We start from the raw sequence: 23,340 nt of genomic DNA, 5'->3' as shown, positions 1-23,340 counted from the left end.
TAGATAAAGTACCCAGTGTTGCCCAGGAGGAAAATAAAATGTGTTTTTTTTTAATTGTTTGAGAAAAATATAATTAACAAAAACACACAACTTAAAAAATAAAAATAAATTAACAAACAATGAAGACTCACTAATGTGCTTGTATTGTTTACTGATGTGCCTTGTTATATACAATGTTTTGAGTTTTCCATCTTTAGCCAATATATAAAGGTTCTTAGGACTTCGTACCGTTAATCACGCCACATAAAATTGTCCTTGTGAGAAACGGGCTGTGTGTCCAAATTGATTCCATCAATTTTCAATGATTGTCTAAACGTTGCGAGCGTCAAGTGGATGATAACAGACATACAAGACCGAATCGAAATCAAATTTCTTTTACAGTCAAGTAAAGGTTAAATATTTTACCTATACAGATAAATATTATAAGTTAAATATCACAGTTATATTTGGTCTACACTTTACCTTTAATTTAGATAAGTTAATTAAATTACTTTTAATTTGTATTAAAAAACTCCTATTTCTTTTTTATGAAAAAAGTGTAACAGCAACATGTTAGCTACAATGTTGCGAAACAAATGACATTTAGTTCATTAATGAATAAAGAGAGCCGCTGAATCCACAAAATAAATATAGGATGTTTATGGTAGATAATAATAAAATTGCTTACTTATCTGGTATATAATATAATAGCCTATTTTAATCAAAATTTAATCACAGAATATGTTCAAAGTAGCATAAAAATTATGGGAGAAGCGAAGCCTTTTATAACGTTATTGGACAGATTCATTTTTGTTTTGTGGTGTAGTAATAAGTTTTTACATGCAGAATTTTTGACGACGTAAATAAAGTCAATTAAATTAATATTATTATTAGGCTGATTTAATTCTATTACCACTACAACATTGCTATAATAAGAATGAAGCAAGCTGAAAGTATAGTTAACAAAAACAAACATTAAATGCCAAACAAGTAATACTACGGATTTTTCATGATAAAACTGTCGGTTGCTTTCATGGAGCACACCAGAAACGTTCTGAGTGTAAACTGGATAATAACATGCATACAAGACCGCAGGATTGTTACAACAGTTCTGAAAGATGAGGCTGTTGTGTATTTGAACACAAAAATAACACAAATGACAGCAAAAAATTTAAATCATCCATTAAAAAGAACTAGGAAAAGGGTTTTATATTTGAGAAGATTGGAAAACAATCTTGTTTATCCTATACATTTAGATTGTTCTAAATAAAATCAAATTGAGACAGGAAATTTCAAATCCTTGAGATTTTATTTTTACGCACCTGACTCACCATTCCAAATGAGTCTCTCTCAAGATCAAAATTAATACTGAGAATGGTACAATGAAATCACTGTTTTGCAATCACAACTTAAAGATCATGATGTTATCTTGTACAATCTCAGTGAATACACTGAATAGGATGGACAAGCTGTTTGGGCTGAATGGCCTGTTCTCATCACAATCACAAGTAATACTTAAATACTTCACAAAAATGTTAGGCTGTGCGACTCCTATTAAATGTGGCTCAAGTAATGCCTGATTGACAAGTTAGTCGATGCTGTTACCATTATAACTATGTTACAATGCCTGAGTTTACAAAGACATACACTTATAAATCATGGAACACTGCTGTATAATTAATTAACATAAATGCATTAGCGCTTATGCAGTAAGTAACAGCTAATACTAGTACTTGGAATACTACATACTGTACAATTTATAAATACTTCATAGTGCACATTTTTTGAAAATTAGTATTATCCAAAGATAATAATTTTCATTTATCACTTATTTTTACGAAGTCAGTGCCCATACAGGAACAAAAGTACTGCAACAAGAAAAAGTGGGGAAAATTTCTGTGGGATCAAATTCACACCCGTGTTTCCAGACCCTCGTCCTGAAGCCTTGTTATCTTCTGTGACTGCAGTAGACATTTCAGTTACAGGTTCTGTAGTGAAAAAAAAAAAAGAATATTATTTGCAGAATAATGCCTGGAATATGAAACAGTATGGCATCACATATAATCCTTATATATGCAATGGATACTGGGATGGAACCTAGCTATGTCCACATCTTTGTGGGCTGGGTAGACGCGCATTTCATCCTATTTCATTGTTTGTAGGCTTTTAGCCAGACTTGTTCATGCTGATACTTTTGCTGCCATTAGAATAAGAGTAAATTTGTGGCAATAAAGGGGTGCACGTTGTTAGCGACAATGCTTAGATAGGCTGTGGCATTCAAATGATGACTGATTGGTGTGAACGGACTCAAAGTGTGTGCCAAGAAAACACTCCACATGCCATTACACCACCAGTAGCAGTCTGGACTGTTGACACAACACATGGATTCATGAGGTAATGGATTCATAATGTTGGTATCAAATTCGAACCCCGCCATCTCAGCAGAAATCAAGATTCATCACACCAGGTTACATTTTTCCATTCTTCAATCGGCCACTTTTGGTCAGCCTGTGCCCACTGCAGCTTCAGGCTTCTGCTCTTGTCGGAGAGGAGTGGAACACAACATGGTCATCTGCTGTCATAGCCTAAAGGTTTGATGCATTGAGCATTCTGAGATGTTTTTCTTCTCACCATAGTTGGTTATCTAATTCACTGTAGCCTTTCTGTCAGCGTGAACCAGTCTGGCCATTCTTCTCTGACCTCTCTCATCAAAAAGATGTTTCAAACATCACTGGATTTTTTTTTTGTTTTCACACTACTCTGAGTAAACTCAAGACTGCTGTGTGTGAAAATTTCAGGAGATCAGCAGTTCAGGAAACACTCAAACCAGCCCATCTGTCTCCAGCAATCATGCTGTGGTCGAAATCACTGAGGTCACAGTTTTGTCCCTATTCAGATATTTGATCTGAACATGAGCCAAATCTCCTCACCTGCACCTGTAGGATTGTAGGTATCATGCTGTTGCCATATGATTGGCTGATACAGACCATAAATCATATGTTTTTGTGTGTAATCTATTGGTTTAGGGTGGCGCAGTGGTAGCGCTGCTGCCTTGCAGTTAGGAGACCTTGGGTTCCCTGCATGGAGTTTACATGTTCTCCCAGTGTCTGCGTGGGTTTCCTCCAGGTGCTCTGGTTTCCTTCCACAGTCCAAAGACATGTAGGTTAGGTGCTTTGGCAACCCTAAATTGTCCCTGGGGAGATGTGTATATGTGTGTGTGCCCTGCGGTGGGCTGGCGCCCTGCCTGGGGTTTGTTTCCTGCCTTGTGCAATATGTTGGCTGGGATTGGCTCCAGCAGACCCCTATGACCCTTTAGTTAGGATATAGCGGGTTGGATAATGGATGGATGGATCTATTGGTTTACTTGTGAATGCTATTGGTTTATGAGTCTTTCCTATCGGTTTGTGTGCAATAGTGATTTCATTCAAATTAACAATATTGGTTTGTGTCAATATTTATTTGTTTATTTGGACTTTGGAACTGTATTGTTACAGCATAAGAGTTCTCATTAAAAATGCTGAATGGATAAATATGTGGACAAATCTTTTGTCATGCAGAAAAATAGGATGACTTTCAAGGAGATTGAATGTTTTTGCACACCACTGTACCACACATATTTGTGATAGGGCTTGGTGGTAATTATTTTTACCAGTATTTCCCTTAATTCTAAAATGATCACTGTATTGAATATGTTTACGCATTCAGCTGGAGTTTTATTCACTCCTAGCTACAGCCAGTGTATGCTTGCATTCAGCTGCTTATTCACAAACCAGCTTTCTAGTCTATTTTAACAAGGCAAAATATTGTGCAGCATGTACATGTACATTAATCAATATCATTACAAACTGATCCATTATTTGAAAAAATAAACATTCTACATTTTGGACGTATATGGGTCGAAAATGTTAAAAGTCATCTTTAATTCAACAAAGGCATCTGTCTTGTCACAAAGCTGTGAAAGGTAAGGTGGCCCAAGATGAAGTAACTCACCCTTCAAGGTCCAAAATGTGGTATATTTAGCTTTTCATTGAATGGACCCATTTATATACACAATATACAGCAGGGCTATTCAATTGGCGGCCCGCGGGCCACATGCGGCCCAGAAACAACCTCCGAGTGGCCCAGCCCGTGGTTCCGCCCATAGATAATAAATTAATATAAATTGTTATTTAATATAAATATATATATATTATATTAATATAAATATATAGTATATATTAATATAAATATAAAGTATTTATTATGTCTATGGTCCCGCCAAAACGCACATTCCTACGTAAATTACGTAGCCTGCAACACGCAAACAATGCAGAGCGTGCGGTAGTAGCTTAGATTACTATCAATATGTCTTTCTCAACACTGAAACGTAAAATTGCCAATGAAAACCGTAAGTTTAACCCTGCCTGGACTGACAAATACTTGTTTATTTTACCGCCACATCCAAACGCCAAACCGATGTGTTTAATTTGTAATGAGTGCGTTGGAGTATTTAAAGATTACAATGTGCGGAGGCATCATGTTGAGAAACACCACACTTTTCGCACCAATTTTCCAGAGGGATCTCAAGAGAGGGCTGCAAAAGTGCAGAGTTTGATTGCATCTTACAACCGAGCAGTACTACCATGGTGCGGTCATTCACAGCCCAAGAGAGCTACTGCAGCATCCCTTCGTGTTTCCTGGATACTGGCAAAAAAGAAAAGGCCATTCACAGACTCTGAAACCGTGAAGGACTGTATGCTGGCTGTCGTGGATGAGGTGATAAATGACGATAAAATTAAAATGAGCGTGGTATCTGCTATAAAAAACGTACCCCTGTCAGATACTTCAAACATTCGTAGGGTTGAAATTCTTGCTGCAGATGTGTATGAAACGCTGTTAGGAGACCTGATGAAAGCTGATACTATGTCTATAGCAGTAGATGAGTCCACAGACAAAACTGATACTGCTCAGTTGTGCATATATGTCCGTTTTTTGATGGCAAATGCTTCCGAGAGGAGCTGCTCGCCTACTGCCGTTAGAAGGACACACAACTGGCGATATAGTCTTTGGGAAAATTTCCGCCTTTTTTAAAGACAGTGGTCTGGATATGAAGCGTGTGTGCATGCTTGTGACAGATGGGGCTCCGTCCATGACAGGGAAAGTGAATGGTTTGGCAGCACGTTGGTCCGCTGTTGCACCTCAGTTGATCTCCTTACACTGCATTGTGCATCAGGCGGTGTTGTGCAAAACTAAGCGGGGTGCTCAAAACGACAATGGACAGCGTTATGGCTATAATTAATTTTATTCGCTCCACATCAAGCCTCCAACACCGCTTATTCCGCATGCTGCTGTCAGAAATGTCTGCTGAGCACCACGACCTTCTTTTGCATAATGACGTGAGGTGGCTGTCCAAAGGCAAAGCACTGGAGCGTTTCTGCGGTCTCAGAGAAGAGATCATAACTTTCCTCCCCGGGCAGCAAACAAAAAGGCAGAAACGCACTTGAGTCGCATACTGGACGACAACTTCATGGCCGATGCCTGCTTTCTGAGCGACATATTCAAACACCTGAACGATCTCAATTTGGGACTACAAGGCAGAGACAAAACTGTCATCGACCTTGTGGAACAGATGCGCATTCCAAGTTAAACTGGACCTTTTCACAAATGATTTGAGCACAGGCGAATGCTGCATTTTCCGACACTCCGCAAATGCATCTCATACCCCGCACAAATCACGGATGTGATGACAGATTTCATTGCGATGTTGAAAAATAACTTTGCTGGTCGATTGGATGGACTTGATCTGCCCACAGAGTTGGCCGTTTTGTCAGAGACCGTTCACTGTTGCAATAGAAGGGGACTTATCCGCCAGAGCTAAGAAACTGGTCCCTTCCATTGACGAGGGGAAATTCACACTCGAACTTGTTGACATGCAGTCATCTGTAACCATGGCACAGGAGCTTTCCACTAACGGGCCTGCAATGTTTTGGACTGATGTCAACGCACATCAGTTCCCTAACATTAAGAAAGTAGCGATCGTCATGCTCAGTATGTTTGGATCAACATATACATGTGAGTCAAGTTTTTCACACATGAACTCCATAAAAGCAACCTCGTTGCTCCCTGACTGACCATACTCTCCACCAATGCCTTGTGCATTGACAACTTGACAATTACGAGCCTAAAGTCACTGCTCTCGTTCAAAACAAAAATGTCACTTCTCCCACTAAGTCAGCAGGGTAACTGTAGCCTACAATACATCAATATAATGTGGGATGTGTAACAGAGGCATGCCTAATCACACATGGTGATTTAAAATATGTTCCCTCAGTGTTGTTATAGTTGTGAATACTGTGCACTTTTTATTTTATGCACTTTGAGATGTTCCTGGGTCAAATGTGTGCAAGTTGTTTATTTTGTTTCAAAAGGAAACAATGTTATTTCTAATAGCCTACTACTGTGCACTATTTTGTTTTATGCACTTTGTGATCAGATAGGTCAGATATGTAGCCTAGGTCAGTTTTTTTCTTTTGTAAGTGGAAAAAATAGGGGCTACCTCAGATTCTGTTAATTCAGCTCTTTTTGTATGCACCTTTTGCTCTGCAAACTGACCAAAGTTTAAAGAGAAACAACAAATAAACCTTATGTTTTTCAATAAATTTGTTTGTGTTGGTTTTAAAATTTGTCATTACGAGCTGCTTTGCCCCTAAAATGACTGGCCCAGCTAACCTTCTTGGTTTGACAATCTGGCCCAACTGAATTTGTAATTGAATAGCCCTGATATACAGTATACATTGTAGATGTGCAAGCATTGTGGTGTGATGGTTAAGGCTTTGCACTTTCAACCTTGTGGTTCTGGGTTGAAGTCTTGATACTGCCACTGTGTGTTCATGAGCAGGTCACTTCACCTGTCTGTGCAGGGCACTCTGTATAAGAAATGTAACCATTAGTATTTAAATGTTGTACTCTATGTTGAATAAAGAAGTCAGTCGTAAATGCAAAATATTTTGCATTTAGTAAAAGTAACTGGTTTGCAAAAGCCGTGATGAAAAGAAAAAAAAAAAACAGTTCAAGGTTGCAAGCAAGCATGAACCAGGAAGCGAATAAGAAGACAGCCAAATACATACCTAACTTCAGCCTTTCCTTCATCTCAGACCCAAAGGTAGATTCTGTTAAAAAGTAACAATTTTTTTAACACAGATCCTTTTCCTACCTGCTTCTCTTCATACTCCATGACTCTGCCAGCCCTGAAGTTCCTGTTTCCTGTCCTTCCCAAGATCACTTGAACAACCAATACAGAGTGGTGATCAAGATTAGGGAACAATTTATGAACTCCTGCTTTTTCTGAAATATTGTTAATATTCATTAATCAAAATTTGAAGGAATATTAGCTGTGGGTATATCACGGTTGTAATAGCATGATTTATAAAATAACCAAGGCACTTTAACAAAAACCTATATTTTGCTGAAAACATAGTGATCAAAGTTAGAGAACAGTAACCATTGTAGCAGAAAGAAAGATCACGACTAAAATCTTTTGAGGCTTTCAGTAATTAGTAGGTCATTTAGAGGTCCCTTGCTTTGAATGACTTGAGCACATCTGTGCCTGCAGGTCATCACTCATTTCTTGTACTGCTCTGGTTTGATCTTGGTCCACTCTTCTTCCCGACTCTTCCCCAGTTCGGTAACTGTAGAGGATTTCGTAGCCATAACTTTGTCTCCAAGGATTTTCTAGTGAGTATCGATCGGGTTTAGATCTGGACTCTGGGCTGGCCATTTCATTATTTCAGTGTTGTTAGCTTCAGGGAACTGCGTTACCTGCTTCACAGGGAAAGAGGTTCTAATAATCATTTGCAGTCATGTGGCTGTATTAGAGGCCCAACTCCTGCTGCAGAAAAAAACATCCCTCAAACCATGACACTTCCTCCTCCAAATTTAATTGACTTTGTTATGCATTTTGGGTACAGTCTTTCTCTAGTTTGACCTTGAACATAATGTTTTCTATTGGACCCAAATTAATTTAGCGTGCTCTCCTCACTAAAGTGATCCCTGGACCAGTTCTCCATCCACACAAAATGCTCCTTAATAAGGGAGCCTTTTGATTCTTTCTGCTGATAAGAGGCTTGGTCACTGCAGAGTCGACTTTCAGTTCAAATGGTCTTAAATGGCAAGACACCATACACTGAGGCAGATCCAGCACTGAATTGGCGAGCAATGCCAGCTCCCCTTTGAGAGTCTATGTATTTTCTTGTCCTCTTGTGCATTTGTGTTACATGGATGAGCAGCGTTTTTAGGGGACTTAAATGAATTAGTGTCATTGTAAAGCTATAATATTCTAGAAATCACAGACTTGGGAAGATTTACTTCTCTTGCAATGGTTGAAAGGGTTAGGCCATTGGCCTTTATCTGGACAACCTGCTGTCGGAGGGTTTCAGTTACCTTGGCGCGCTTTGCCATCTTGCAAAGTAATTAGGATGCTGCCAAATAAACTGGACTTGTCAGATAATTAAGGACATTAGCACCAGGTGCCAGAATAACACCAATGACTTGAGAGGGTTCTCTAATTTTGATCAGTTTTGTATATTGTGCTTCAGAATATATTTAAAAATTACGAAATATACTTAACAAAAACTGCTCTTCTGTTCCAATTAAGATAATTCAAATTGGTATAAGCAGTGATTTTGAAATTTAGGAAGTCATAAATTGTTGCCTTAGTTTTGATCACCACTTTAGTTCACATAGTTCATAAACAAAGTTGCACCAGGGTGCGTACACATAACCAGTATGTTTTGTACATGAAGTACATATGTATTGTGATAAACCCAGGGCATCAGTTAACCCCAAACTCCAACATGAACACATTTGAACAGTCCCGGGTTCAAATAATGAACTTTTTTTTAATTATAAATACCTCCAAAATGTAACACAAGCACAAATACAGATCTTCCTCTCACAATACCTCCTTTCTCTCTATCACACTACCCTCCTCTACTCAAGCATTGCTCTACTACCTCCCAGCTCCGACTCTGGCTCGCTTGCTGGGTTTTCAGCAGTCCTTTGTATATGGTCCGACCCATAAGCGCTTCTGTCCTTCCATCCATGTGACTTGCCAGCACTTCTGGGTCAGATGGAGAACTTGAGTTTCTCATTAGCCCGGAAGTACTGCTGGACTCCCATCCTCGTGACTTGATAGTACTTCTGGACTATGTGGAAATAAGAGTCCCAAGGTCTCCTCACAGTGTCCCCTGGCGGAGCCCATGGTACCCAGCAGAGCTGCAATACCGAACTCCAAAGTCCTGCAGGAATTTCGGGCACTGTTAAGCTGTAGGGAAGCTGCCATCTAGGGCTTTGGGGGAGGCAGTGTCCAAACATAGCTGCCTTCCCCCATCCTTCCATCCTTGTGGCATCCCGGTCGGGTTGAGCTGCCGGCCATCCCTTACAGTACACACATAGAAGCAGTGCAATTCTGACACGTAATCGACCTAGTGCACACATAAAACTAATAGAGTTTAAGCACAAAACTGACATGTTACCTATATGGAACCAGTATAATGCGTGCATGAAACAAATATAGTGCATACACAAATCCACTGCTAGACCAGCAAACCAGAAGTATATGAACGCAAGCCAATATGGTTCATTCATAAACTAAAAGCATTTGAGTGAAAACCAAAACCAACAACAAACACACTGGAACCAGTGATATACGCATGCAAATTAATATAGTTCATATGAAAACCAGTGGTATGCATATACTGTACAAATGGATATAGTTCAGGCAATGATACTGCCACCAACATGCTTCACCTTTAGAATGATATTCCACAGGTGATGAGCAGTGTCTGGTTTCCTCCAGATGTGACACTTAAAATTGATGCCAAATATTTCAATTTTGGTTTCATCAGACGAGAGAATCTTGTTTCTCATAATCTGGGAATGTCTTTCTGCTGGATTCCAAACAGGCTTTCATGTGTTCCATAAAGCCCCAATTGGTGGAGTGTTGCAGTGATATTTGTCCTTCTGAAAGTTTCTCCTTTATTCACAATGGTTATCTAGAGCTCAGCTAGAGTGACCATCGAGTTCCTGGTTACCTTTCTTACTAAGGCACTTCTCCCCCAATTGTTAAGTTTGGTTGAACAGTCAGCTCTACAAAAAGTTGTGGTTGTTCTATAGTTATTTCATTTAAAAATTATGGAGGTTACTGTGATCTTGGGAACCTTGCTGCAAAAATCTTTTGCTGCTCTCCCCAGATCTGTGCTTCAATACAATCCTGTCTCTGAGCTGTGCAGACAATTCCTTAGACCTCATGGCTTGGTTTTTGCTCAACTGGTGGACCTTCTATAGACAGGTGTGTGCCTCTCTTAACCTGTTCTATTAATTGAAGTGACTACTGGTGGACTCCAAGCAAGGAGTAGAACCATCTCAATGATCTCTGTTGTGATGTGAGATTTTGCATGCAAGTTGATAAATATTTTGTATGTCTTCATTTGTAACTTAGGCAAAGCAATGGAATATTAGTGTTACATTAGTGAGAAGCATTCATGTTTACAACCTATCACCCCCTAAACACCCCAGGACTAATTCAGGAAAGTGAATTTTACAATAGTGTTGGGGGGAAGTGCCTAAAACCAGTTTCGTAAATGTTTCTCTGAAGTCTCTCAACCCCCATAAGAAAGCCAGGCTGCATAACTGCCAAGTTTTACCTTAACATGGTTTTGGTGGCAGGTTTTAAGATGTTGTATTTCCCCATTGGTCTGAAGTATGGCTGTTTGGAATTGGCTTGTATCAAAAGCCTTTAAGTACCACAATACCCTATTGGCTCTAGGGGTTGGAGAGAAAATCTACAAATTTGCTTGCTTAACCTCACTCTCTCTCTTTTACCAAATGATGAAGGATCATCTCACACACCATGATCTGAAAAGAACAACACAATGAAGAGCACAGCTCGACAGCTATATTGAGACAGGCATGCGGCCTGTTCTGAAGAAAGCTCACCACCAATGACGCCTTAGCTAGAGACATTTTTAAGTAACTAACAAGTCTGTGTGCCACCTGAAACTACACATCACCATTTATCAGGTTGTATGGTTGCCGATATTCAAATGTACTTTGCATATTATTATTATATTGGTTTGAATCCTACCTGACAGGGAGAAAATTCGTTGTTAGTTGTGGTAATTACAACTCGAAGACACATGATATTCTATATGGTGTTCCACAAGGCTCTATCCTGGGTCCGCTGTTATTCTCAATCTACATGCTTCCGTTAGGTCAGATTATCTCGGGGCACAATGTGAGCTACCACAGCTATGCTGATGACACACAGCTGTATTTATCAATAGCACCTGATGACCCTGATTCTCTTGATTCACTAACACAATGTCTGACTTGTATCTCTGAATGGATGAATAGTAACTTTCTCAAGTTAAATAAAGAGAAAACTGAAATCTTAGTGATTAGCAATAATGGATACAATGAGGCTATTAGAAATAAACTGGATACATTATGATTAAAAGTCAAGACGGAAGTAAAAAGCTTAGGGGTGATTGTTGACTGTATTTAAATACAAAGAGGACTGTTTGACTTATGTTAGGTAGATTGCCCAGAGGGGACTGGGCGGTCTCTTGGTCTGGAACCCCTACAGATTTTATTTTTTTCTCTAGCCTTTGGAGTTTTTTTTTGTTTTTTCTGTCCACCCTGGCCATCTGACCTTATTCTTATTCTATGTTAATTAATGTTGATTTATTTTGTTTTCTTATTGTGTCTTTTATTTTTCTATTCTTTATTATGTAAAGCACTTTGAGCTACTATTTTGTATGAAAATGTGCTATATAAATAAATGTTGTTGTTGTTGGTATTATTTATGAATATTATCAATAATACATTATTTAAGTTGTAACTTAACTCCTGCTTGTCTTTTACTACACCTAATTGCCTGAGGTTATAGATGTAGTAGGGTAGGTGGGGAGAAGTTATATACTACAATACCTTATAAACAGTGGTAAGTCTGTGAGATTAGAGGCATTCTGACAAAGGCTACATATTAATAATACAATAGGGGAAAGTAGAGCAATATATTACTGTACCAAAACAAAACAAGCACCAATAAAAATCAGATGCACCTGAGACAAATTCTAAGAGTCATAGCAAAGGGTCTCAATACTGTACTTGTGTCAATGTAAGCTTTCAGTTTTTTTTTTTAAATTTGCAAAAATTCTTAAAATTCTGTTTTCACTACTGGAGTATTGACTGTTGCTTGATGTGTAAAGAAAAAGGAATTTAAACAATTTTAACACAAAGCTATCGCAAAAATGAGAAAAAATTGAGGACGGTTGAATATTTTATGAAGGCACTGTATTTGTTTTGGCATCTTACGTAGCTTTGTGGTGACTTTAAGGCTTTATACTTTAATAAGTAAATGCCCTCTCTTGTGAAACTGTTACCCTTTTTTGTATTACCAACTGTGAGCTGCTGACTTTAAGTTGTGATGGCACAGCATTGCCTGCATAGTACCATGCACTGTGTTAATTTTAAACTCAAAGACAGGCTGTGATATTGAGAGAGACTTATTTGGAATGGTGAGTCAGGTGTATAAAAATGCGATTTTTTTATGTTTATATTGGTGGTACTGAATTGTCCTTCTGATGGTGTGGAAACAAGTTTGTGGAAGGAGGTTGATGGAAATGGAGCAATTCTGTTTAATGACCTGTAGGAGAGACAAGAGTGTTAGGGCACATTAGAATTAGGGATTTCATTAATGGGATTCCTCTAACAGGGGGATATTCTGAGTTCTGCTCTTGGCTTGATTGAGGGGCCTGTCTATATCATGAAATGGGTATCATCTATCAATGGAAAGCTTGTCATTTGGAGCGATTAAATAGCTATGGGTTAACTGGAGGGTTCCAGGCTTTTCTTTTTGTACACTTTAAATGCAGTATAATGGCTGTGAGATATTTATTCTTCTACTTTAATATGAAATGCAGAATCAAAATGTGAATGGCTCTCACAATTGGCTTCTTCTTCAGAAAAACAAGCTTTTTAAAAAAAGAAATATAGCGAAATGTTTCTCGGAATGTGCATGTTTCACTTTTGACCACACGTTCACATGACTCTTTTACCAAAAGAGAAGCCAAGCAATGTGATACATTTATTAGATTCTGCCCTAATCGGAAACAGACATGTGATAAGTCTGCAGAGGTGTTAGTGTTGGTAGAGGAAAAAACATTTAGCAAAAGAAGAAATGACCACTCACGAATGACTAACCTTTAACAATCCCCCTAATTAATGGTTCTCTTTTCTGTTTTCATGCAGCTCTTCAGGAATTCTCTAAAGAATACATCCAGACATGGACTTTTATTAAAGTTGTTCAATCTAACTTGAGGGTTGGGAGGATCAGTGTGAGCCCAGGCACCTCCAGATTCTCTGCAGGGACCAGCCCTGAATGGGCTGCCATTCAAAGAACACTAATTCAAACATTGCAAATTTAGAGTTAAATTATTGTGCGTGTTGCCCAAAAAATATTGAATATTTTTTTTATTTGTTTTTTCCTTCCACATATATAAAGAAGTAGCTTTACTCTATAACTTAAAAAACACAAAAACAAAGACTTGGCAGTATTAGAGCTATTGTTAAATCCATTGAATGTATTTTTTTCATCAGTCACTTGGATAAAATTATTACTTTCAATAAAATTTGTATGCTGCAATCATTAGATGTCCATAAGTTTCCTATTCTGGATGCATGCATCCATTTTCTGTGTGTTTATAATTTATATAGTGTGGTGGAGACCCCTTCGTTATATGTTCAGGGGGAGCAACCATGGGCTATTCAATGCCTCCCCCTGGATGCTAGATGGCAACCCCTACTGGGTTGGAGCGGTGACCCCGCAGGTGCCACCAGGGGGTGCTGCAGCTGGGACTCCTGAGCTCTTATGGGCAGTGTTTTCGCCACACTTGGAAGTGCAGCTGGAACTCGGCAATAAAGCACCTGGAGCGCTTCCGGGTGGACTATAAAAGGAGCCAGCAGCCACTGAGGGAGCCGGAGTCGGGAGGAGGAGGAGGACAATGCTTGCCGAAAGGAGTGGTGGTGAAGAGTGTGCTTTAATTGTGTTTTGTTGGTGTGCTTTAGGACTGTGCACTGCCTGTGGGTCATGGGGAAGACGTGCCCCACAGCCGACGAAAAGTAAACTATTTTGGTTGATTTTAATGTGCCTTCGTTGTCAGTCTGTGTCGGGTTGGGCGCATATATAGTGCCAATGGTAAAAATTTACAATAATTTGGAGCATCACATTTCAAAAAGGGACATAATCAACATGTAACTGTGGTCATCACATAGCCTTACTATAAAATAAAAATGTAATTGCTAATCAAAGTTACCTTAGAAATGGTTTAAAGAAAAATAAATCTGCTTTGTTTTAAATTTTAAATGAGCACTTTTTGCAATTAAGTAGTCCTCTTTCCAAGCTAAATCATAGTCACTAAGGTTCTATGTCCTTTAATTATCCTTGTTTTGCCACAATGGCACGCAGTGATGCTGTGTCCCATCACCAAATGTGGCCTACGGTGTTCCTTTATGTATTTTACTACAGGACTTTTCTTAACTCTGCCATGCCCCTGACTCTTTGCAAATGTCTATGAAATCAAAGCGGTTGCAACTTGAAGTACTGTAGTTGTGGACTGTCTTCTTCTGTTAAGGTCCTGTATTATTATTGAAGAAAACGTTCTTTTGATTTTAATCAGGAATAAACAAGTCACATTATGGGCCTCCTCTTGCCATCTAGATAATGCCATCTGGGCTGCCTTTACTCTACCACAGCCCCTCTAAATCCTTGTAAGCATTCACACAGACATCCATCCATCCCTCTTGGACTCGTTGGCCTGAATATATGATATACTTTTACCCCACTTTTGCAAAGGCACGTATCTCAGTACCCAGAATGGTCAATGACTGACAAGAACTCAAGTATCACCTAACTGTGTTTTAATTAGGCAATATAAATATCATGCAATATACTAGAGAACAAAACTTCACCTTCAGTTAAAAGATACTTTGCCAATTAAATACACATCACAGCTAAGGAGAAGACAGGCAATGCCTTCCCTTGAATACCGTGGAGCTTGGCTCATGAGAGACTGTGTTTATAATTTGTTGAGTCTTGGTCAGAAGTCGCGTTCTCATTCTCTCTCCACAGCAGGTTTTTCTGCATTTGACATTCTATGTTAGCCTTTTTCAAAAACATGTAACCATTATTCATCCATCTGTCCATCCATTTTCTTAACCTGCTTATCTGGGCACGGTTCTGGAGCAGCTGGAGCCTATCCCAGCAATCACTGGGCACAAGGCAAGAGTAACACCTAAAAAGGATGCCAGTACACCACAGTGTGGACACACACATACACACACACACAAGTCCATTTAACAATACCAAAGTGAAACAAACATGGACACAGGGAGCTCCCAGGACATGAACCCCAGTCTCCTTATTGCATCTGCATTATGCTTAATCCTACTTGTTTACACTGTTTTCTAATGGATAGAATACATTTTGTCTTTCCATTGTGTATTATTTTCCACCAGATTGCTTTGAAGACGTAGACAGAGGGGTTAACATTCTTCAGGTCCTTATCTTTCACCTTGGTCTCTTCTTGTTGTGCATTTTAATTCTTCTTGGCTATCATATGTTCAGGGCACTAGCAAAGCAACCAAGGCCACTCTGTCTTATTTTTAACATGAAAGGACCTGCAATATTATTTCCTTTGGTGCAGAAAGGGGGCTCAAGTCTTTAGACAATACAGAAAACAGCTTAGAAGGCAGAAACCGAACACAGCCTTTGTTAATGTAGAAAAGGGTAAATCTGAACTATTAGGGGGTATTGATAAGGGAAATGAGACAGTGGAGAGAAACCAGGAGTAGAACTCTGCAACTCAACATCAGCAAAAAGAAGGAACTGCTTACTGACTTTTGCCACACCAAAGAGTCTCCATGTCCAGTCACTGTTCAGGAAGTGGATGCAGAAGTGGCCCACTCCTACAAGTACTTGAGGGTCTGCATCAACGATAGACTGGACTGGTCTCAAAACAAAGAGAAACCATAGTAGAAAGGACAAATCAGGCTCTTTATTCTTAGGAGACTGTGTTCCTGTAATGAATGAAGTTACATCCTTTACATCTTCTATAACTCTATGATGGCCAGTGTGGCGTGCTGGGCCAAAAGCGTCACTTCAAGAGAGAGGACCACCGAATCAACAAGCTAATTAAAAGGGCAGGCTCATGTCTGGGATGCATTGTGGACATCCTGGAGGTCATTGTGGAGGAGAGACTTGTAGTAAATTAACTTTTATAGTAAAAAAAAAGAGTAGTAGTAGTAGTAGTAGTATAGTAGTGACAATTTTGGTGTGTAGGTTTATAATTAATTGATTCTTAGTCAAAAGAGATGTACATTAAAATGCATTATGCAGTATAGGCTGATTTCAATCAGTCACCTAATCAATAAAAAGCTTAGCTACAAAACAGGGCAGGGTAATAAGTAAAGAGGGTGGTCAAAGGCCTGCTCGAGCCTTATATTGGCACTGTAACCATAATGATCCATAGTGATCCAAAATATGACCTTATATTTCTGCATTGGATGCAATTCTTATTTGCCCTGCCTCTACGTTAATCTACTAAACTTCTCTATGAATACATTAAGAATACACATATACTGTACATTGGGATTCCCAGGTTCAGTCCTGAGGTTCCACTGTGGCTGTGGGTTTTCATACCAACAAGTTTAACACATAAATGGTTCAGACTTACTTCTAAATGAGTTTATTTAGTCTTTTTCTTCTCTTACCATTTTGTTCTTTGTAATTCACCTTTTCCTGTGGCATTTACTCCTTAAATTATATCCTAAAACCAACGATTAGTGATGAGCAAGGCAGACATGGGTGTAAACGACATGAAATACTAAATTGAAGCAGCTACTTCAGTATAAAAGAAGAGAACACCTGAACTATGTCACTCTTTACTAACATGTGCCAAATGCTGACATAACAGCTGATGGTGTATGGAACATTACTTTTATAACATTTTATTGAATTTATTAAAATCAAATAACATTCCATACAAGCAAGTCAAATTTTACAAAAATACTTTCAAATCAAACGAACACCCACACCATGAGAAAGAGAGCTAGGCCAACAGAGCAAAACTTTAATAGTAGGATAAATAAATAAATCTATACTAATAAAAGGCAAAGCCCTCACTCACTCACTGACTCACTGACTCACTCACTGACTCATCACTAATTCTCCAACTTCCTGTGTAGGTAGAAGGCTGAAATTTGGCAGGCTTATTCCTTACAGCTTACTTACAAAAGTTGGGCAGGTTTCATTTCGAAATTCTACACATAAGGGTCATAACTGGAAGCTATTTTTCCCCATATAATCTAATGGAGTCTTGAGTTGAAGATGGCCGTGGGGGGAGTTTCGTGTGACATCATCACGCCTCCTACGTAAGTACGTAGATAACAAGGAAGAACTCCAAACAGCGATCAGCACAAAACGCCATTTCACAATTGAGAAGGCAGAAAAACATTATGAAGCAAATGATGCATACAAGCATATTCATAAGTACAGCTACTGCGGAAACAAAGCACGGCGTGAACCGTAAGTTTATATTAAATTAAGTTCATAGACAGGCTGCCACTAGCGTTTGTAATTTAGTGCCTGCCCATATAAGGCCGTCCATCAGCGGCAATCCAATACAAACACTGCCGGTAAAAGATGAGATGGTCAGGGTGGTGTTTGGCACAAACTCATAGAAACTGCGAGAGAAACTTTTAAGTGCCGGGTCTTAGCTGACATTACACGAGATGGCACCAGTACAGCTGGGAACCTTCGATGCAAGAACACCAAGCGGCTCACGTGAACTGACGCAATGCGCAGACAAAAAGCAACAGTTCCAAAGAGTGCTGAACAAAAACCGAATTACACAATTGAGAAGGCAGCAAAAAATATGAGGCGTCTTATACATACAATCATATTCATAAGTGCAGCTACTGCGGAAACAAAGCACACGGTGGAAAAAGTGAATGTCCTGCTAAAGGAAGACAGTGTAAAAAAACCCGTGCATGCAGTTTGTCACATCACAGATAAAAGGAAGACGAGCTGTTTATTGATGCAGTAAGGAACTAATCGATGAATGAAACCTCTTATCTTTACAACGATTGACAAACACGGAATGTAACTTGAACACATCCTACAAATACGAGCCTGATTGAAAGAAATAATGATAATCAAATCCTTGATGACAGCAACATTCAATAACACTCACAAAACAATTACTGTATATTGACAATCATGTTACGTTATTTTTAAAATGTTCCCTTTTCTTTTCATAACTTCTACTTCTCCACTCGGTACACGGGTATATATATAAATGTATATATATACCCCGATCTACAATACATACTTTAGCATAGACAAGCCACACGCTGTGGCGCAATTGTAGAGTCTTAAGCCTCTAACGCCGACATTGAGGTTCGATTCCCGAGAGGGATGTACTGACTATGTACGCGCTACCGATTCATTTTACCTTAGCATCTCCTTGGTTTGGGACGTATGAAAAAATATTAGGTTAACGCAGAATCATGTTACGTTATTTTTAAAATTTTTCCTTTCTTAGCACAAGCACAGCTGAGAAGCTTGATGCATGTACTCCATAACGCGTTAAAAATAAGCATTTAATCACACTTTCAATTCCAAGCAAGCGGGAACTTTTGTCAATGCATGATTTCCTGGTACATCCATTACACTGATGCACACATCACAGCTACAAAAATGTTAGAGTCGGAATAAAGCGCGTTCTTACGACTGATCATTTCGACTACCCGAAGCCTTGATAAAAGCATGGTTTTGTGCACACTGAAAAGCAAGCAAAATTAGATGCATTACAGAAAGCGGACTTTGTGGCTCTTACTGGGGATCATTGGACTTCCGTGACCGTTAGTAATTCTAAATACATCTAATTACAAAATGTTCAATGATCACACTGTTTTAGCCTAATGTACAAAATAATTTTGGCTAATGTTACTCAGAGTTTAAAGAGTAAGCTGGTCAAATTACCTTTTATGTTTCTGACTTATTTTTTAAGAAGAAAAACTGCACTTTATGTTGAAATTTTGGTTATTATTATTTAAAGACAATACTATTCTGAAAATGTACTTAAAGTACTTAAACTACCACTTTATTTTTAAGTCTGCCCAATTTTAACCAGGGATGATATTTTTGTTTCTGTTTTGAATTCAAATGCAGTTTAAAGGCTTTTTTTCAGAAATTAAAACAGCTTCAGTTTACAATATTCATGTCCATGTCTATTATTTGATTCTGTCGCCCACTAAAACCGTTTTAAATTAAAAAAAAAAACATTTGCGATTTGGGGCAAATTCGTGTGCGATTACATACGATTAATCAAGATTAATTCTTACACAGCCTCTAATTAATTGGATTAATTTTTTAATCGAGTCCCACCTAATATATATATATATGTAGATATATATATATATGTAGATTTGTATATGTTGTATATACAGTATGTATATATGTGTGTGTATATATACAGTATGTGTATATATGTATATATGTATGTGTGTATATGTATATATATAACTGTATATATATATGTGTATAGATGTGTATATATATATATATATATATATTTATATATATGTTTATATATGTGTCTGTGTGTGTGTATATATATATATATATGCCAACAACACTCATGACAATGACAAAACAATTACATTGTCAATCATGTTACGTTATTATTAAAATGTTTCCTTTTCTTTTTACTTCTCCGCTGCCAATGTAGGTATTTTGCTATATATATATATATACAGATATATATAAATATATATATATAAATAGATAGATATGACAACAACACTCATATCAATAACAAAACAATTACATTAACAATCATCTTACGTTATTTTTAAAATGTTTGCTTTTCTTTTTCATAACTTCTTTAACACACTACTTCTCCACTGCGAAGCGCGGGTATTTTGCTAGTCTAATATATAAAGCAGAGTCGATGTATGTATGTGTGTATGTTTGTTTGTCCGCCATACAATTCTGCACCGGGCGTCCGATCAACACCAAACTGGGCATGGGGCTCCATTGTGACCAGGAGAAGGTCATGGGGTTGGTTTGGTTGGGAAAAATGTTCATGATCAAGTGTTGGGCACCTTTTCACCGACACCACGTTCGACACACGTCCCCATCCTTAAGATGGCCGCACACTGTAACAGACGGTCACCGCGGCACCATCTAGCGGCGGCTTTGGTCTCCGTGTGTGAAGAGGAACTGCTGTATAGATGTAAAAAGTGAACGACCCAGTACGCATGACCGGCTAACACACCCAAGTTTCTGCACATCACACTCACACACGCAGTGATAGTGCTGCACGAATAGGAGATGGAAGAGAATTCCCAAGTTGCCGAGTACTATGAGAAACGCTCGAGCTCCCATAGCACAGAGTTTGATGTGTGGTACAGAAACTCCAGCTGCAGATGACACTCTGAGTGAGCGAGAGGAGTGTAAGTCTGGAGGAGATCAGTGAGGTTGAGGAGAATCTTAAATATTAAGAGCGGCATTGTGTATTGTATTCTGTAGTTAACAGGGAGCCAGTGAAGTAGAGAGAGAATAGGTGTAATATATTCAGTGGATTTAGAACAGCAGGATATTATCCTGGCAGCAGAATTTTGAAGAAGTTGTAAGTGATGGACAAGTTTTTGTGGGATGCCAGATAGAATAGTATTACAGTAATCTACACATGAGGTGACTTGGGCATCGACCAATACTTCAGTACTGTGTTGCGTAAGAACAGGACGAAGTCTAGAAATGTTTCGGGGATGAAAGAAGGCAGTGCGAGAAATGTTACTTTTAATGGAGGAATTATTTAATAATAATAATTTTTATTATTTAATAATTGCCATTATTAGTGTATAAATGGATATAAATAATTGCATTTCAATGATTCGCCAAAATTTCTTGTATATAAACGATACTGTTTTAAATATTATTGCTTTTTCATCTGAAAACCTGGTTTCCACGTCTACCTGTACTAGTTTAAATGGCACTTTTGCCACTCACAATAAGGCTGACGCACTGACGTATTGTGTCGACTTCGCAACACAGTGAATGCAGTGTCTACCTATATATGTCTATACTTAAAAAGACAACATCCTTTACCCGCTGTGCATCGCTCTTTACCACAGGGGACCGGCTGATACACCCGCGTTCCTGCACGTCACACTCCCACACGCACTAATTGTGCTGTATTTCATTCGCCAGCGTCCGTTATATGCAATCACGTTTGAACAGAGACTCACCTTAAAAAGACAGCATCCTTCCCCCTCCATTTTCCCCAAACGCAGCACCAATTGTATGTCACTTCTCTCTGTATTTACCATCACCAACATCCATTAGATAGCATCTCGCTTCAACACAGACACTTCTTACAAACACAGCACCCCTCCCCGCCATTTTTCCCACTACGGTTTCAGTGCAACTCTTTCTCACTGGTTTTCTGTATTTGTAGTGCTATTTGCTCCCTTTCCGACTGACAGTATGATTTCAGTATTGCTCTTTCTGATTGACTGCTCCTATTTGTTTGCTTTCTGAGGGATTGAAATTCATCGTTTTACCGTAAATTCATCTCACTGTGGTTCATGTTCCACACGTAATACCATGTAACACATTATAACTGTCCAGCTTTTCGCTAATATACTAATGCCACCGAAAAAAAAGACGTAGAATTGGAAAGTCCACTTCAGATGCCACAACAAAGTCTATTTCAGCCCATCTGAAACGCCACACCACACAGAATCCACAATAGAGGAACTTACAATAACATGTCAGTAAGAAAAATGTTTGTTCTTATTCTGTGTTCTGTTTCTTTCATTTGGAAAATTCACTGGTTGGAGCAATACTTTAATAGTAGGATAAATAAATAAATAAAATAGAAGAAGAAAGGGAAAAGAAACTGCTTCCTCAGTGCTTTAAATGCTTATTCTAAAATGTTATCGATTAGATCCTGCCAGGTTTTGAAAAAGTTCTGCACAGATCCTCTAAGTGAGAATTAGATTTTTTCCAATTTCAGATACTATATAACATCAGTTACCCACTGACTTAAAAGAGGAGAGTTAGGATTCTTCCAGTTGAGCAGGATAAGTCTGCGTGCCAATAGTGTAGTAAAGGCCATTGCAGTTTGTTTGTCCTTCTCCACTTTAAGCCCCTCTGTGAGCCCACCAAACACAGCTGTTAGTGGATTAGGAGGGATTGGGACACCAAGGCTGTCTAAAAAGGCATTTATAGATTTTGGTCCAGAATGATGTTAATTTGGTGCAGGCCCACAAAGCATTCCTACTTAACACCAAATACATCTGTTATGTTCAAACAGTCATATTTATAGTGGGAATATAAAAGAATCACCTGCCTTCAAAATTTTCACATTTTGTTGCATTGCAGACTGAAATGAAGACACACACAAAAAATAATTCTCCAGCTGTGTGTACTCAATGCAACTTATAACAGCCAATTAAAAAATATAACAGCAACAGTTCCGAAAAAAAAATAAGTAAAAAATAAAAAAATAAACTCGCCTCCTAAAAAATCCTTGCAAACTCAATGAGGTGTAAGTAATCACCTTCTCCATTGCACACCAAGCTAATTTTCTTCCACCTGTGATCCATTCTAGTCATTCTGATTCATTCGGCTACTCTTGGAGTATTCTAGTCATTGGAAGGGCAACTGAAAGCAAACAGTCAACTATGTGTGGCCAGGCACTGTGAAAAGATCTCAGGGATAAAACTGTGGACAGACGCAAATCAGAAGATGGGACCAAAAATTTCAAAGGCATTATCAATCCCTAGGAGTTCGGTAAAATCCACAATCAAGTGGAAAGCATTAGGCACTACTAGGACCCTAAATGGATCAGGTTGTCCTTCCAAACTGGAGGAAGAACAAGGAGGAAACTACCAGGTTGCTGATGGCAACTTTAAAGCAAATAGTGGCCATTGTGTGCAGGTGACAATGATATTACTGATGCTCCACAAATGTGGCTTGTAAGGGAAGCTTGCAAGAAAAAAGCCACTCCTCACATCAAGTGTCGACTGAGCTTTGCCAAAAACACAACTTGAAGATTCTGAGGCCTAAATGGAAAAAGGTGTTATTGCCAGATGAGACCAAAACCAAACTATTTGTCCTCACCACAAATACAGCTTGCCATCCAAAGAACACAAAGCATGGAGGGGGCAGCATCCTGTTATGGGGGTTTCTCTGTGGCAGGGACTGAGGCACTTGCCGAGACAAAAGGACAAGTGGATGGGGCAAAATAGTGA

General features: G+C 38.7%; 1 protein-coding gene across 2 annotated transcripts in view; it reads right to left on the bottom strand.

Moving 5' to 3' along the window:
- Positions 1 to 1,378: 1,378 nt before the first annotated feature.
- Positions 1,379 to 23,340, bottom strand: part of LOC120514894 (CD276 antigen homolog) — a 47,393-nt gene continuing 25,431 nt past the window's right edge. The window contains exons 4-5 of one of the 2 annotated variants that reach the window (XM_039735528.1): positions 7,086 to 7,127; positions 1,379 to 1,967 (exon numbers count right to left, since the gene is read on the bottom strand). In XM_039735528.1, coding sequence (XP_039591462.1) covers positions 1,822 to 1,967; positions 7,086 to 7,127 — 188 coding nt within the window. In that variant the 3' untranslated portion in view covers positions 1,379 to 1,821. The remainder of the gene's footprint in view (positions 1,968 to 7,085; positions 7,128 to 23,340) is intronic. The other variant, XM_039735536.1, reaches the window with a different exon arrangement.

This window comes from Polypterus senegalus, chromosome 1, assembly GCF_016835505.1.
Source record: "Polypterus senegalus isolate Bchr_013 chromosome 1, ASM1683550v1, whole genome shotgun sequence".
NCBI classification, from domain to species: Eukaryota; Metazoa; Chordata; class Cladistia; order Polypteriformes; family Polypteridae; genus Polypterus; species Polypterus senegalus.
The sequence above is the reverse complement of the archived record's forward strand: the minus strand, read 5'-3'. Positions and strand labels throughout refer to the sequence as shown.